The sequence below is a fragment of the Gymnoscopelus braueri genome (genome assembly GCF_963280865.1).
Source record: "Gymnoscopelus braueri genome assembly, chromosome: 9".
Taxonomy (NCBI): domain Eukaryota; kingdom Metazoa; phylum Chordata; class Actinopteri; order Myctophiformes; family Myctophidae; genus Gymnoscopelus; species Gymnoscopelus braueri.
The window spans coordinates 17,482,358-17,497,906 of NC_137610.1; the positions used below are offsets into that span (position 1 = coordinate 17,482,358).

The following is a 15,549-nucleotide window of genomic DNA, read 5'->3' on the forward strand; positions in this document are numbered from 1 at the left end:
TCAGATAGGCTCGTTTAGCCCCAAAATGAAATGATCCCGAACGTTGGAGGTGTTCAAATCGTACCCAAAAACAAATAAAATAAGCCCCTTTTGGCTCCCAAACCCACTCGAATGTGAAATGTGAGGTTGCATTATTATTATGTAAGTTTACTTCCTAACTCCAAAATCACACCCCCGCAAAATAGGCACTTGAGCCCCAAAGTCGCGTGATTGTGACTGACGGAGCTGCATTCTTATTGTAAGATCACTTAGTAACCCACAACCATTAAAATAGGCCCGTTCAGCCCCCAAGTTACATGATTGTGGATAATGGAATTGTATTGTTATTGTAACTATTAGTGTTGGTCCCAAAACCTATTCGAAATAAGCTTTTCTTTGACCCAAATGAAATGAGTGTGGAACCCGAAGGCTCACTACATTGTTTATAATAGGTACGATCAGGACATCATTAGCTCCAAGGCTTTTAATGGTCCTACAAGCTATTTAGTGTCACAAAACACTTACCTTGCCCAGATCCCCCCCCAAAAAAAACCTTTCAGGAAACCAGCCGATCTCTCCCAAAACCAAAAACAAACAAACAAGGTCCTTTTCGTATATTCTTCCCTCCCAAAAAGAAGGAAAAAATAGTAAAACGACTGCCGACAACCGCCATTCTGAAGTATATTCCTGGTCGAGAGAGTGGCTGTATTCAGTCTCCTGGAGAAGGGTTCAATAATGGAGGATCCGGTTCAAGGTTTTCAGTTAGGTATCATCTTTATTCCACCCAACAGGCAGACTGCCGGGTTTAAGGTCTGATTCAGCAGCTCACAGTCATTACATACAAACACACTAATTATACTGTCCCAAATCTGGCTCACATGGGAGGGTCAAAGAGTTAAGTCCCGCCCTTACTCCCTTTGTCAGCCAATCTCAACACAATACATGATACTGGGGAGTCATGGCCGAACCCCACAAACATCCTGATTTACATGTCTTTACAGTGTACAAATTTGTCTTATGTCCAATTATCAAACTTTACTTTTGCACAAAACCTTGTTTAGTAATCCTTGTTCAACATCTCTTAAGCTTTATAATAAGACCACACACATTATACTTTCATGATTGCAAACAGCAGTTTAAGAATACAATGAATCAAATAGAACCCAGCAGTCACTCTAAGACTGACCACTTCCCTTAACTGATGTTTCTTTTTGTTAACAGCACCAATCTTAGTTATCAAGACTTTACTCATTTTAACTACATACTGCAGACCTAAAAGAGAAGAATAATTAGTGGGTAAACATTTTAGCTGGTTACTCCTCTAACCACACAGAGATCTTTTGAGAGCTGCTAGACCAGCTGCCTTCACCTTAGCCATCACCTTGCATAAAGACAATAGTACTGTAATCAGCTCAAACCAAAACAAAAGAATAGCTCTGTTGGACTCCAGCCAGCTTCAAACATTCTGTATACAATAGGACAATAGGTCTCTTTCCTGTAGGTAAACACAAGTTTCTTTTGTCAATCAAATCAAGAGGTGTTGTCTCTGTACTTTCACGGACCCCCACTTATGTATTCCATTTCTCACCCCACCTGGGCTCAACTCTTGGGGCACTGTGGAAATGCAAATTGATGATCCCATCCCAACGGATGGGGGAGGACACCAGTGGTTTTCAACTTCAACCACTGCTAACTACAGAATTCAGAATCACCTAGTCCTGTGACACAATATTAAATCAAATCTTATATGGAATGACGTACTTATGTTTGAAATGATACTTCAGGATTCAGTAGTGAACTATTTCTACATTAAAGTCATTTCTGACTTTAATGTTCTGAGTGTAGTCTGTTGACATGACTATACACCACGTCTGCATCCTTCTTATTTCCTGTGTGCACATCGATGCCATCCCTACACCAAATGTTATCAATGGCCTCGTCCAAGCTAAATATGACTGTGTGTGTGTGTGTGTGTGTGTGTGTGTGTGTGTCCACTCATCCACAGATGTATGTGTTTCACTATGGAAAATCACCATTCGCCACAGGCAGCAGCTGTCAGCACACTAGAGTTGTCTCCATGTCGCAAGTGCCATTTGTTCCAAATGAATTATATAAATGTCATGTTTTAGTATACATTTACATAAACGTATAATTATAAGATATACAATATGCATATATGTATGTATACTGGCCAAAGAGTGGTGTTAGAGTAAAAGCCACATTTGGCCTGGAATCTGCTGATTAAATTATGGGATATCTTGTGTGAAAAGTTAATATTTTTGGCCTGAGGGTGGCGCTACAGGATAATCATGTGGTCAATGCTGGGGCTCATCTTCCTGGGAGCATGAATATGTTCAGCAAGTTTCATGGCAATCTGCCCATTATATTTTAAGATATCTGTGACTTAAATAGAAGGTTTGGCCTAAAGGAGGTGCTACAGTAGAAGACGGGTCACGGGGTCACCAAAATCAATAGGGTTCATCCGTGCAAATGTGTTAAGTTTCATGACAATCTGCCCATTTGATTTTGTGTATATTATCAGTCGGCTATAATAACTGAATGGGTAGAGATTTGAAGACGGGAAGCATAATAGTACAGAAGGCTGAAAATGGGTGACGTCATCCTTTAAGCGAATGGAGAGAAATCGAAAAATGGATGGATATGAAGCAAAGGATTATTGACTGTTCAAACAAAGACGGTAAAAGAGAGAGAGAAAGAGGGAACATGTTCATGAGAAAGAAAAGATGTCCCCAAAAACTGGGCTTTTTGAGAGATGCATGTGCACATACAGTAATAGCAAAATGTATCAAGCCAGCAGCATGCATCACATAACAGGCTGCATTCAATGAAATCACTTAAGATTCATATAAGCCTTCCTGCGAGTCGGTCCCATCTAACCATAATGCTCAGCCAATTGCCAATCATTTTTAATATCCTGTCCATTCATCGTTAAACCCCGCTCACTGTACTTGGCCTCTTCTGCTGTTCTCATTTTGGCTACTGCTGTATTTGCTGTATTTCCAGACTCCATTTTGTTTATCTACTCATCTGCTAAGTGCTGAAGCTCAAGCTCTCTCCCAGCCCTGCAATGCGTGTCACACCAGAATATGTCCCCATTTCCCCCTCACTGCAAAACAGGAGAATGTGTGTCAGGGACAGCTTGCAGACTTTGGGTAATGTCCACCCAATGGGCCTCTTTTTCTGCCTTTAAACACTGGAAAACCCAGACTGACCCCATGTCCAATAAAAGGACAACTCCCTCCACTTACTGCCTCTACCTCATTTACCCATTTTATTTCTCTCTTTCCAAAGGAGGTGCACGCGTGATGCTACTGTAGTTCCCTGTGCTAATCCATTCCTTCAGTAAACCTGAGAGTGATAAGACCGCTGTAAGTAAAATTTATGATGCAAGTTTTGGGTTTGGTGAAAGTAATTACTGTGACATATCTATTATAATACATACATACAGTATATTGCCCCCTTTTACTGTGTTTTTGTGTTCTTATGACTTTTTACTTTTCATTGTAAAGCACTTTGGTCACCTCTGCTGTTTTTAAATGTGCTCTATAAAATTGGATTGGATATGCTATCTTATAGCCAACTTTTGCTTAATTTAGAGTGTAGAGAATCAAGAAGCTGAGGATGAACAGTAATCCAATACACAGACACAAGAAGACTCTGTGAGCCCCATCAATCATAATATTTAAATAATATAAAACAACACGAGTATCGGTAGTGATTAATATCAAATTTAATTCAAATTGCCATTGCAGCTTAAAATGACAGAGCATGTGGTATTTTAGGCCAGGTACTGTGGATGCAGCCACCACAGTGGTGACATGTCAGTACAGTATGTGTCTATTTCTCCTGCTTAGTGTTTTCTCAAAGTCACAGTGTGTGGACCATGCCTGTCATGAAATATAGTGTCTCCAGTTACTGCTAACAACCAGTAGTGAAGGCATTGACATTTCCTAATTATAAGTCAGTGAAAGACCCTGAGGCCTCACAGCTGGAGAGAGGTGCACCGTGCACTAGAATAATAGTCTCCTTCAAAATATCTCCTTCGTACCAATTTCCATCTATTTTGCCTGGTAACAGACTGTGAAAGAACTGAGACTAATGCCGGAAGAGAGTGAATCTGTGTCACCTTGACAACACATTGCCACTGGCCATGTTGTGGGGAATGTTATTGTGGTAGCACAGTCAGATTCATACAGTACCAGTTTCTCAGGGCCCTGCTGTTATGGCTGTGAGTCATTGAACGTCACCAAAACACAGTCCTCTCTCCCTCCACCCCTCTGCCATCATCATCTGTGCTTTTCTCCTGTGTGCACTGTATAGCCACACACACAGGCACACACAATCACCTGTACTGTAGGGCTTCACAATTACTTGAGAAGATATCGAAATTAATGCATTCTCAAACATCAAGGTGTTTAAGAAGGCTTTCTAATCAAGGGGTGCAATTCAATGACACAATTAAATATGTATATTAAATATAGGCTAAGACATACCCAAAATAGGTATACCAGGGTGAAAGGGGATGTGGCACTGAGGTTCTGCCTGTTAATTGTGACACGCACACGTGTGTGCGCGCGCGCGCACACACACACACACAATTGCTGGTACTCAGGTTTCATATAAGACATAGCCACTTCTATTGGTGACGGGTGAGAATCATTGTTATTCAAAATCCTGGCGAGAGAGAGAGAGAGAGAGAGAGAGACTGCACGGGGTGGCGAGAGAGAGACTGCACGGGGTAGCGAGAGAGAGAGACTGCACAGGGTAGCAAGAGAGAGAGAGAGACTGCACAGGGTGGCTAGAGAGAGAGAGATGGAACAATTATGTTGAAGTGAGCCTGTGTGTTTGATTTAAGCCTCTTACCTCACACCGTAACTATGGCAACCAGCCAACCACCACCCCACCCATTCTGTCACTCCCTCAGCTTCCAGCTGGCTTCAAAGTAACATAATGCAAAACTGGAGGGTTAATATTGGAGTAGCCATCAAGAGACAGGGTTAAGGTAACAGGACACTGTCAGCTAAAATTACTCTCTTTAAGGCCACAGGTGGATAAACTGACAATCACACAATAACTATATACATTGCTGTCCCCTAGTGGTTCTTTCCTCAACCACATTAACCCTAGCTTCCCTATTCTGGGTCATAATGGGTGAACATTCTGCGAAAATAGGCAACATTTGGCAAAAGCAGATCTACGAGATGATGTGAACTTGTAGATCAGCTATTTTTGCTATGTAACATACAACAAAGCATATAGGGTTTAAGTTGTTAAATATAGCTAGATAGGAAGGTGCCATTGTTGCAATTAGTGCTGATAGTTTTCATGTAGACATGAGAGTGAGTGCTGTTGATGTTCGTCTTCTGTGATACTTCATAATCATCAATCATATTTCCGAATCATCTGTAAGTTATCTCTAGAGACTACTCTAGAGAAGAAAACTGAAATGAAAACTACATTTCTATTGAGTTCATGCTAAATATTTTGGACAACCAGAATAAAGAAGGGAAAGAATGTAGTTGGTGTGCTACATTTCTTTCTTTCTTTCATATCAGGCAGCAACAGGGACCAAGAAACGTTCCTATGATAGTGATGTAAGCAACTGGTAGAGAGACCTTTTACGTGGATGACACACTACTGTCATTCCCCAATCCCCACAGCTACAGAGGCCATTGATGTTTTGAAGCGAGCACAAACTTGCAGCTACCTAAGAAAGCTTCTAACTACTTTGACTCTGTTGTTCCTAGAAGGACTTATGTTTTGATGTCTGTTTTTACTGTCAAGAACGGATAGACGATCCTGCCGATTGACGTAGAGTTCTGTGGACAGTCGTTTCATATTTGCATGGATGAGAAGGTAAACCCCACACCATTTTGATAGCCCAACAGTCCATTTGATGTTTGTTAACTTATTATTATACTTAGGCCATGTTATACTTTTGTTTTCACTGGCGACCTGCACTTTGGAAGTGCCTAGACTGAATAATTTGCCCAGGGTGCTTAGTTGACACCAGTATGAAGAATGGAGGAGATTAAATGAATCACTGTTGGAGGTGATAGAGCTGCACATTCCACACAGGTATGCATTATTGTCCTTTTCCAAGGCCAAAAGTGCAGAGCTTTGTGTATTCTCAAATGTGTCCGCTAAAGCAATCTCAGCAGTTGCCTGCCTGAGCATTACTGAACGTACTATACCTGAGTTGGACAAATGTGCAGCAGTGTTGACCTTGGAGATAGCCATAGTCATTGTTGAAGAAATAGACCTGATGCTAGATGCAGTAAAAGATTTCAGACAGCAGAGTAGTGGTGGTTTACATACACAATCGGACATGACGATTCTATGTGTATGTGAATAATATTGTTCAGTGCGTCAGACATTCATCACAACCTTGGGCACAAAGGATTTGTGCCCACTAGGTTTGGGCAGATATTCATTAATATAGAATACTTTGTGATAGTATGATATCATATCTCACAAAAGGTGCCATCTGTGCTAGTGGGCTAAGGATGGTCTGAGGCAAACATCCAAGGATTTATGGGGTGTGCAATTGATAGAAAATAATCAGGCCTTGGCGGATAGTTTCTGTTTCCGTCCTGGAAAGCCAACCTGAGAGAGATGCTGTCCGGATGAAAGACAATCAAACTAAAATACATTACTGTCCAATTTTAAATTATGAAGACTTTCCTAGCAAGGATGGCTTCAATCAGAAAGGTGGACATCAAGCTGCTACAGTATATCCTACCTTTTGAACATTTCTAGCTCCAGGAGAAAAATAAATACCATAATAATAATATTGATAATAATAATAATGCAGTTGAAATTTTACTCTGAACCGAAGATTTTCTCTGTGCTTCTTTGAGGCCTATATCGGTATCATATACATACCTATGTACGTGTCTGATGCCTTCATTACTGTACCACTGTACACCACCACATGTCTACCATTCAACTAACTTCACCACGCCTGTACTTTTTCTTTTTCCAAGGGAATATAATCCCTAGCCGAAGCATTGGTATTGAACTATACTATTGAGCTATCCTCACTCATGGATGAACATTTAAGTCAGTGGTATGTTCTCTGTATGGAGTAAATTTCATCATCCCTCAGTGTGGGAGAAACTCTATGATATAGAGAGAAACTGCCTCTGGGAGGGCTTATGTTTCCACCTAGGAACATAACACACACACACACACACACACGCACACGCACACGCACACGCACACTCACACGCACACACACTTTCATTAATCTGATTTGGTACCCTGACTCAGCTGTTGCTGATCCAAGATGATTGAAGACGTCAACAATCAGCATTATGCAAAATTATGCAATAATCAGACAAATCTTTGTTCATTTTCAGAAGTCACCTATAGACATCAGTTGGGTGGAACTTAATGAAACTGAGCTTTCGATCACATGCTATGTGACTGAGGCCCACATTCTCTTGTGGGCCTCATGCCCAAAAAAACAACAGCAAAACAAAAATAAGACAAAGAAAAGCTGAGTAGCAAAATGAGACAATAGCAGGCGTGTCAACATAACATTCTTAACACAAGTAACTTAATGGAAGAAATACGTAAAAGGTAATGAACCACCAGTGCTGGAGTAAAGAACTCATGATGCTGCATAGACAAAAGCTCAGTAATGTGCTCAATGCTGAGGTCATCAACTCTCATGCAAAACATTGGCCTATTGATCTAACGTGATCTGATCTGACCATGCGATGAGGCCATGAACAGTAACTAAATCCCTGATGAGTGCTATGGAGCTGGGTTTATAAAACATGTGCGCATGAATCACATTAATTAATCACAAAAACGTACAAAGACGCTACTTCTCATAACAAGCTGCTTATGAGCAATGTATTATTTGGCACTACATCCATAATACATAAAACAGAAATAGAATGGAATAGGGAAGAAAACAAGGTGGTGAATTTGTATTAATTAAAACTTTCAAATGTCTTGGCCTCAGTTATTAGATGCATTCGTTTTGGCCACTCTTGTCTTTTGTGTCTGTATGATTCCTGCTTTATTTCCCACTATTGCTTTTGTTGTTTATTGTGTATTGTAAAGAGGCCAAGTAATGTGACACTGTCATTGTTATGACTTCTTGGACTGTACCGTTTAGTTCCCTCACATTTATATATCAAGGTCATTCTCATGGTTCTTTACACAAGGAATTGGTTACCGTTATCTTTATTGAGGTGCAGGAGTGGGGAGGAACTGCATGGACCAGGTTTACTAATAGGATTAAATTGCATTGTCTAAGGCTTGCTGCTGGAACATGGAGCACCCATAAGGATGACAAGAGACAAAAGCTATGAAGCACCTATTGTATTTCACCTCTGGTAAATATAAATTTCATAGTATGTTGTCTTTCTTCTTTCATTTATTTTGTCCTGATTAGTAGAATTACTAATATTTAGGACTGGGCTATATATTGATACTGATTATTTATCACTGTAATTGAACTGTAGGGTTTTCTATTTAATTTCCCCCCCACTAATAGCAGGGATCTAAGGATGGCAAGATTGGTCGGTTGGTCCATCTGTCTGTCCCAAACAAGGTATCTCCAATACTACTTGGACTTTGATGAGCAGCTTTGTGCTCCCTGGAGGATGAACCCCACTGATGGTGATCCTACGGCCTTTCCTCTAGTGTTAGTGTTACCCTTAGGTTCAAATGTCCACTCGTATACGGATATCTCAATTTTTACTGCCATATTCCCATGAAACGCTGCCTGACCTTGCCATTTGAGTGACCCCATGACTTTTTCTCTAGCACCACCCTCAGGCCTAAATGTAAACTTTGCACACACTGAAAAGCCCAACTTTTGCACTTAGGGATCACAAATTCTGCTTTTTAAAATGTTTTAGACCCCCAAGCCAAGTGGGACAAATGTGGGTTGGTTCAACCCACTTTGTTCCAGTTGGGTGTAGCTAGCTTAATGTGATTTATCCATACAGATATCATGTTATTTAACACACATCAATATTCCATACATTGGGTCTGCTATTATTATAGATGAGATAATGAGATACACCAGAGTTACATCAGCATGAAAAAAACACACAAAAAAAAACACGAGACAATACAAAACAATACAAACAATACTCAATGTAACTTGTGATCCAAAACAGGCCTATTAGCCTACCATCTGCAGCAACCAAGCTAAATGACAGCAGGGACACTTCATTGAAACACATGTGAAATAATGCAATCAAACCAGATAATCGTTTTAAAGGAATAACTTGATGTTCTTTCATGTATGCTTATAGCAACACCCTTGGACGAAATATTGTGTCACTGGTGCTGCACTGATCAAAAACATTGCAATGTAATCATAACAGTCGACATCTGAGGCTATATATTATTCCCCTTTGTTCTTAGGCAATGCACAAAATCCATGAAATTGTAATAATACATGCTTTGTCAAAAGCGTTTCGGCCAATATAAATAGTCACGGGGAATGCAACACATTTGGGCTTGTCTCAATAGGGCGTGGGCCTCACTCCCTCTGAGGTAATTGAATCTGAGAGAATGCGCAAGGCAGCTCAAATCAATCGTTTGCCCTCTCGTCTCATAATGGTATAGCCTATACTCTCACTTCTCACAACGGACCGATCCTTTGATTATTAACAAAATGATTGCCATTAATAAACATGTGAACGCTTGATCGCTTTCAGTCAACAAAATAGAAACATCCTTCCCATGCAATCGCACCTATAATAGCCTATTGCGTTATAGCGGCTGCAAGATATATAGGGAGGGAGTAGCAGTGGCAGGCAGGGCCTATAGCTCATTTTTTTAATCATGTCTTAAATTTTGTGTCTCTCGGTAGTTTTTTGCTTTACTAGGACCTATATAACAATCAAAACACGGTTGTAAGTGATCTATAATATCCATTTATTCCACTCTCCCCGCCATCCATGTCTCATTGTCAACGGATTGCGACCATCGTTCCCACCACGCTGCGTCTCTATTCCGGCGCGGTGTGATCTGATCTTACCTGCAACCGGGAGGAGAGAGGGAATGGAAGGTGGAGAGGGAAAACATCTCAGCCCTGTCCGCCATCTTCTTCCACAAATGACTCAGAGTGACAGCAGAATAAAATCACGGAGGGAGCGGCAGTCCATTCACGACGATCGGAGGCGACAGGCAGACGCAGTTATAGCTAAATCTCGGACAGCGGTTTCTCTGACTCTCACTGAACACCCCCTGTTCTGTTGTGGTGTTCTGTTCTGCTCAGGTCTGCGGCCACACAGACAGATACCCCTGACAGAGAGATACAGATACCTCTAATCAAAACCACACGAACCTATAGAGCCATGCAACATCAAATCTACATTGAACTAGATCCACTCTCGGGGGGGAGAAACAAGTGTAGCCTATAGAAATTCTCAACACGGAAAATCAAAACAAAAACAAAAAAATCATGTACTCTCCCGATTCGTGTGCATGCCAGCAGCCATACAGCCGCAATCCGCGTGTTGCCTCAATAAATGTCTGTATGGTGAATGTGTGATGCTGCTGCTGCTGCTGCTGCTGCTGCTGCTATGACACAGAGCGGCGACGGGCCAGCAGTGCAGAGAAGGGGAGGGAGGGGGGGAAGGGGTGTATGAGCACACTGTAACAATGTCAATTTAACTCTGAGAGTGTACACAACATATGGAATCCAATGGATGTTACTGTTCCATTTGGTTCCATGTGTGCACTATCGCAGTTACAAATGGATAAATGAACAACGCACAGAGGTTTTTTACTGTGTAGAATGATGCGTTTAACAAATACACTTCCTCTGTCCATGGTGCTGAAACTGATGCACCTCCTATACAGCAATTGTCGTTGCACTGCCACGCGGGGGCGACACATACTGTACTTGTATTCTTTTTTGTACTTCACACAAACACACACACACGCACACGCACACGCACACGCAGGACAGACTCTCTCAAGATATTTGTATTTCTTTCAACAGGGTTTATTGACTCACTCAAGATATTTGCATTTCTTTCAGCGGGGTTTATTCACAGTGGAATAAATTGGGTGAAGCTGTAGGCCATAAGCTGTTCATATCATTACAAGTACAGTATGACTATGTAATAAGAGTCATACTTTCATCTGGATCTAGTGATTTGTATTTAATATATCTTTATTTCCACATCTTTATATAATGGATGTTGAATACCTTAGTAGGCTATTATGTGATTAGGTGCCCACTCCCCCAATCATTCTCCACCATAAGCTGAAAGGATTCACATGAGCATTAAATACGATTCTGACAATTATCAACCATTCAGAATTTATTTCCATGGAAATGATCGTCAGGTGGTTATGCCTTCCTAGGTAGGATTGTCATGGGACCCAGACCAACAGTACCCTCCCATACGATATGAGCTGAAAAGGGAAGATACAGTCTGTTAGTATATCTACAGTATGTAGCAATGTGGTTTTCTTAAAACATCGGCAACTTTCCAGTTGCAAGAAAGGGTCCAAATCATCATTGTCATTTCTTTAGTTGTTGACTTTGACGTGACGTAAGTTAACCTCTGGGATGTATAGTAGCTTTCTGTGTAATTTTTCATTTGTTATACAACCATTTCTAAAATATCACATTAACCCTTTAAACATACCTTCCACCTGATCCTTGGCATCACGTTGGTTCCTTTTTGTTGTTGTTCCTTTTCCGAAAGTGGTAGGCTTTAAACCACCTGTAGAAGGCTTAAAAGCTCCTCCACCACCAAAACCACCTTGGTATCCTCCGCCTATTCCACCACTGCCACCAGTAGAAGGGAAAGATGAAGATCCACCTGCACCTGAGTGAGAACCACCTGTACCAGAGAAAGCTCCACCTGTACCAGAGAAACCTGCACCGGCAGAGTGAGTTACACCTGTAGAGTAAGTTCCTCGTGTACCTGAACCAGAGATAGATGTAGAAAAAGATCCTCCTGCAACTCCAGTGTAATCTCCTCCTGGACCTGTAGAAGGATAAGATCCATCTGCTCCTGTAGAAGGATAAGATCCTCCTGCTCCTCCTGCTCCTGTAGAAGGGTAAGTTCCTCCTGCTGCTCCACCCCCGCCAAAGCTAGAAGAGGTGACAGAATATCGGGTGGTGGTAGTACCACCGCTTGAAAAGCCGGGTGATGTGCCACCGCCTGAAAAGCCGGGTGATGTGCCACCGCCTGAAAAGCCGGGTGATGTGCCACCGCCTGAAAAGCCGGGTGATGCTCCTCCTACAGATGGGTCAGACAATCGACCACCACCACCCGACCCATGACCCGACCCACGACCCGCAGAAGATGTAATCGGAACAATACCTTGAGCACATGAATTACAGGCTTCATTATTCTGAGGTCCACCTGCCTCCTTCCACCTTTGGAGAGAGAAAATGAAAGAAAAGTGAATTGCCTACTCACAGAAATGAAGAATACTCACACTGGCAGGCACACACTCTTACCCATTGATATAGGAACATGCTCGGTTTTCACTGTTAATGGGATGGGCAGCGGAGGTTGCTGTCAGATGGCAGGTAATGTAGAACTAATGGAATGAGACAAAATGTTGGTTATCTGAAAATCTTATTTCATTTAGCGACGACAAAAGTAGCCATTCACAATACTCTTCTTACTGTTTCCGTCTCTACAGCCTGGAACCTGAAGGCCTCCAACTGGAAGTTCAACTTGTTATCAGCAGCGCGGGGCATAAAACAGGAGGATGAGCCTGTGATCGCGGCATCAATCAAACAGCTGGATCGGAGGGAAACATGGTCGGGAAATCAGGTTTAACTTGTCATAAAAGATTTTGTCTTGGACACAGTATGACTGTTTTCATTCAGGAGAACAAACCGACTATTCTGTTCTGCAGCTTGTTTACTGAAGCCAGGTTATACACAGAGTTCACAGCTGTTGGCATACTGACATGCGAGAGGCTACAATGGGAAGGCATGCAAGTGCATTAGCTCCACCACTTAAGCCCTAGCTAGACTATATCTCTGCTGTTGGGCAGAAACCAGCTAACTCCAAAATGTTCATTTTTCAGGAAATCAAAAAAACAAAACAAAAAGTGGAGTTAGTAGGTTTTGTTCATCATTGATAAGAACAGCTGAATGGACCTCCAAGCTCACAATGAGGTGGGAGGACAAAAGGATGTGGAGCCTGCCTGGAGTCAGCAAAACCAGCTAACTCCTTCCCCATTTTTGGAGTTGGCTGGTTTTGCAGAAAGTTTGAGGATCCAATGGAGTTAGCTGGTTTTGTCAGAAGCGCTTTTTAATACTTTTCATTAGTTCAATATTTTTTTTACCAACACACAGACGTAAAGGGTGTTCAATAGCACTGATTTATGAAAATAAAAAAGGCAAAAGCGTCAATGGAATTAGCTGTTTTTTTCCCGACAGCAACGAATACTTATAGCTATATGCAAATAGCAAAAATAGCCGATCTACAAGCTGTGAGTCGTAGATCTGCCATTTTTGCAAATTGTGGGGGAAAAAATATATATTATGAAAATCTTTGCCTTTAATAAGATGCCCAAAATCAGGGCGCCAGGTTGAAAGTTATTATTTATCTTACCCATCGTTGTCAATGAAGGCATATCTGGGGTTGGAGTTTGCATCAGCTGACACAGTCACCACACAGCTGTCCACAAAGACGCGCAGGGGGACATGGAAGTACTGTTGGACTGTTGCCTGGATATTGATTAAATCTCCCAGATAATACGTGTTGACTGGCCTCACATAATGCCAGTCATCTGTACAAGGGAATGAAGAAGTATTTTGGTAAACCTGCTGAATGTATATACTTTATATCATAGTATACAGAGAGTGGAAAGGGAGGTTTATAGACCTTGAAGTGAAGTTATTCTTTTACCCACCTGTCATCATTTTAAGAGAGAAGTACAAGAGTTCGTCCACCACCTTTGTAGCAGAGAATGGGACCCAGTGAGGAATGAGTGCATTGCTGCTCACATTGTGCTTCCTGGAACATTGAAACATATTTTCGTATCCATTGCAACAAGAAAATAATACAACGGAATTACACATAACCTTAAATAAATGTAAGTGATGTTTTTGTTTACAGAAATTAAAATACCTAAATAACACAAACACATTTTATTTGTTTTGTTAAAAAGTTAAAGTTCTGTATGTTAATAATTGCCATAGAGTATTGATTCAGTAACAGGGGTCTTCCCATCTCTCCAGTTCTATAGTAAATAGAAAATAAATATTCAGGTTGGTATACCAATTTTACCCACAAAAATAATGTAGTTTATGTAGATTACAATGTCATAGTGTTCCATTTATTTTGTCTGCCCCCCCCCCTCCCATTACTTCAATTGTTTATCATGTATCTGTATTAGTTCTCTCACCTGACTGGATCAAATTGGCATCTTTACTGAAAATGTATTTTCTGTTTACTAAAGAGCTGGAGAGAGGGGGAGACCCCTGTTACTGAACAAACACTCTGTAGCAATGATTGCTATCGGAATATAGGGCTCAACACTCATTTGAACACAATATCACTTACACCCTCTTTAAGAAAGATTGACTCTGTCTGACCGTTGATGCTCTACACACCTGGGGTAGTGGCATTCCACAGTAACTGCCACGGTGCTGGTCCGCACCACAGGGGCATTTCCGATGTGGGGAGCATAGTTTAGACTGAAGGTGTAGATGAGGGCATCATCAGTCATCTGGCAAAGAGATAAGTACACAATTCTACATGACTTTATACCGTAAAACCGTCAGTGCTAATTGTATCCATTTGTAACAAAGAGAGTGCACAAATGTAACCAAATGGAACAGTACGGATCTATTTGGTTACATTTGTACACTTTCTGAGTTAAATGAACACTGTGTATTTTACTGTGTAGCTTTGAAACCGTACTATTATTCATACCGTCAATTGGCTGTCACATCCTTCCAGTTGAGTTTCAAAAATCAACACTTGAGCTTGAGTGTCCTCCCCATCAGCAGTGCAGGCTCCCAGTGTAAGATCTGCAGGATTGATGATGAAGCCTGTCCCAAAGAAATCTTTCTTTACTTCCACGTGAGCTTTGTTGTTTTCGCACGCAACAGCCACAGTGACAGCGGCGACGGGCGCCCTAATCTCAACTGTCCCAACAGTGACGGTTTCAGGTGTGGGGTCACTTGGATATCTCCAGGTGAGTGGAATTTCAAATGTATCCTTAGTCTGGGTCGGATTCCCGAGGGGTCCCTCTGGTACTGCACCAGGAATAGGTGCAGGCTTTTGGGTGAATCTGGGTGGCGGTTGCCATAATTGAGCATTACTCAAGCAGCTGAGCACGGCCACTGCCGCAAGGCCCACAGCAATCCACTTCATTGCTGAGGCTTCACAACAAGGTGTGGTCCGCAAAGTTCACCAGATGCTCTGAGGACTGGAGCGTAGTGAGAGAACACATACTTTTATAATGAAGTGAGCATGTTTACTTGCCTGACTTACACGCCCCTTCTAGGGCCTTAGCACAAAAATAAAGGGGGGGGGGGGTTGTTGCTTTAAACCAGGGGTCTTCAACAGGGTTCAGAGTTAC

The 15,549-nt window shown here is 41.7% G+C and overlaps 2 protein-coding genes across 3 annotated transcripts in view; both read right to left on the reverse strand.

Moving 5' to 3' along the window:
* The window catches only part of mapk8ip2 (mitogen-activated protein kinase 8 interacting protein 2), a 53,121-nt gene extending 42,987 nt beyond the window's left edge, over window positions 1-10,134 (reverse strand). The window contains exon 1 of the mRNA XM_080437182.1: window positions 10,013-10,134. Within this exon, the coding sequence (XP_080293308.1) occupies window positions 10,013-10,077 (65 nt within the window). The 5' untranslated portion in view covers window positions 10,078-10,134. The remainder of the gene's footprint in view (window positions 1-10,012) is intronic.
* A 971-nt stretch (window positions 10,135-11,105) lies between these two features.
* LOC308092723 (uncharacterized protein) lies at window positions 11,106-15,375 on the reverse strand. 2 transcript variants are annotated; one of them, XM_080438825.1, is made up of 9 exons: window positions 14,898-15,375; window positions 14,576-14,691; window positions 13,873-13,976; window positions 13,572-13,749; window positions 12,632-12,749; window positions 12,461-12,543; window positions 12,078-12,376; window positions 11,637-12,041; window positions 11,106-11,400 (listed from the first exon to the last, which is right to left on the reverse strand). In XM_080438825.1, the coding sequence occupies exons 1-9, from the start codon at window positions 15,339-15,341 to the stop codon at window positions 11,336-11,338; spliced, it is 1,812 nt and encodes a 603-aa protein (XP_080294951.1). In that variant the 5' UTR covers window positions 15,342-15,375; the 3' UTR covers window positions 11,106-11,335. The 2 variants fall into 2 exon arrangements, with proteins under 2 accessions (XP_080294951.1, XP_080294950.1); XM_080438824.1 differs by having other exon boundaries at window positions 11,637-12,376.
* Window positions 15,376-15,549: the final 174 nt, after the last annotated feature.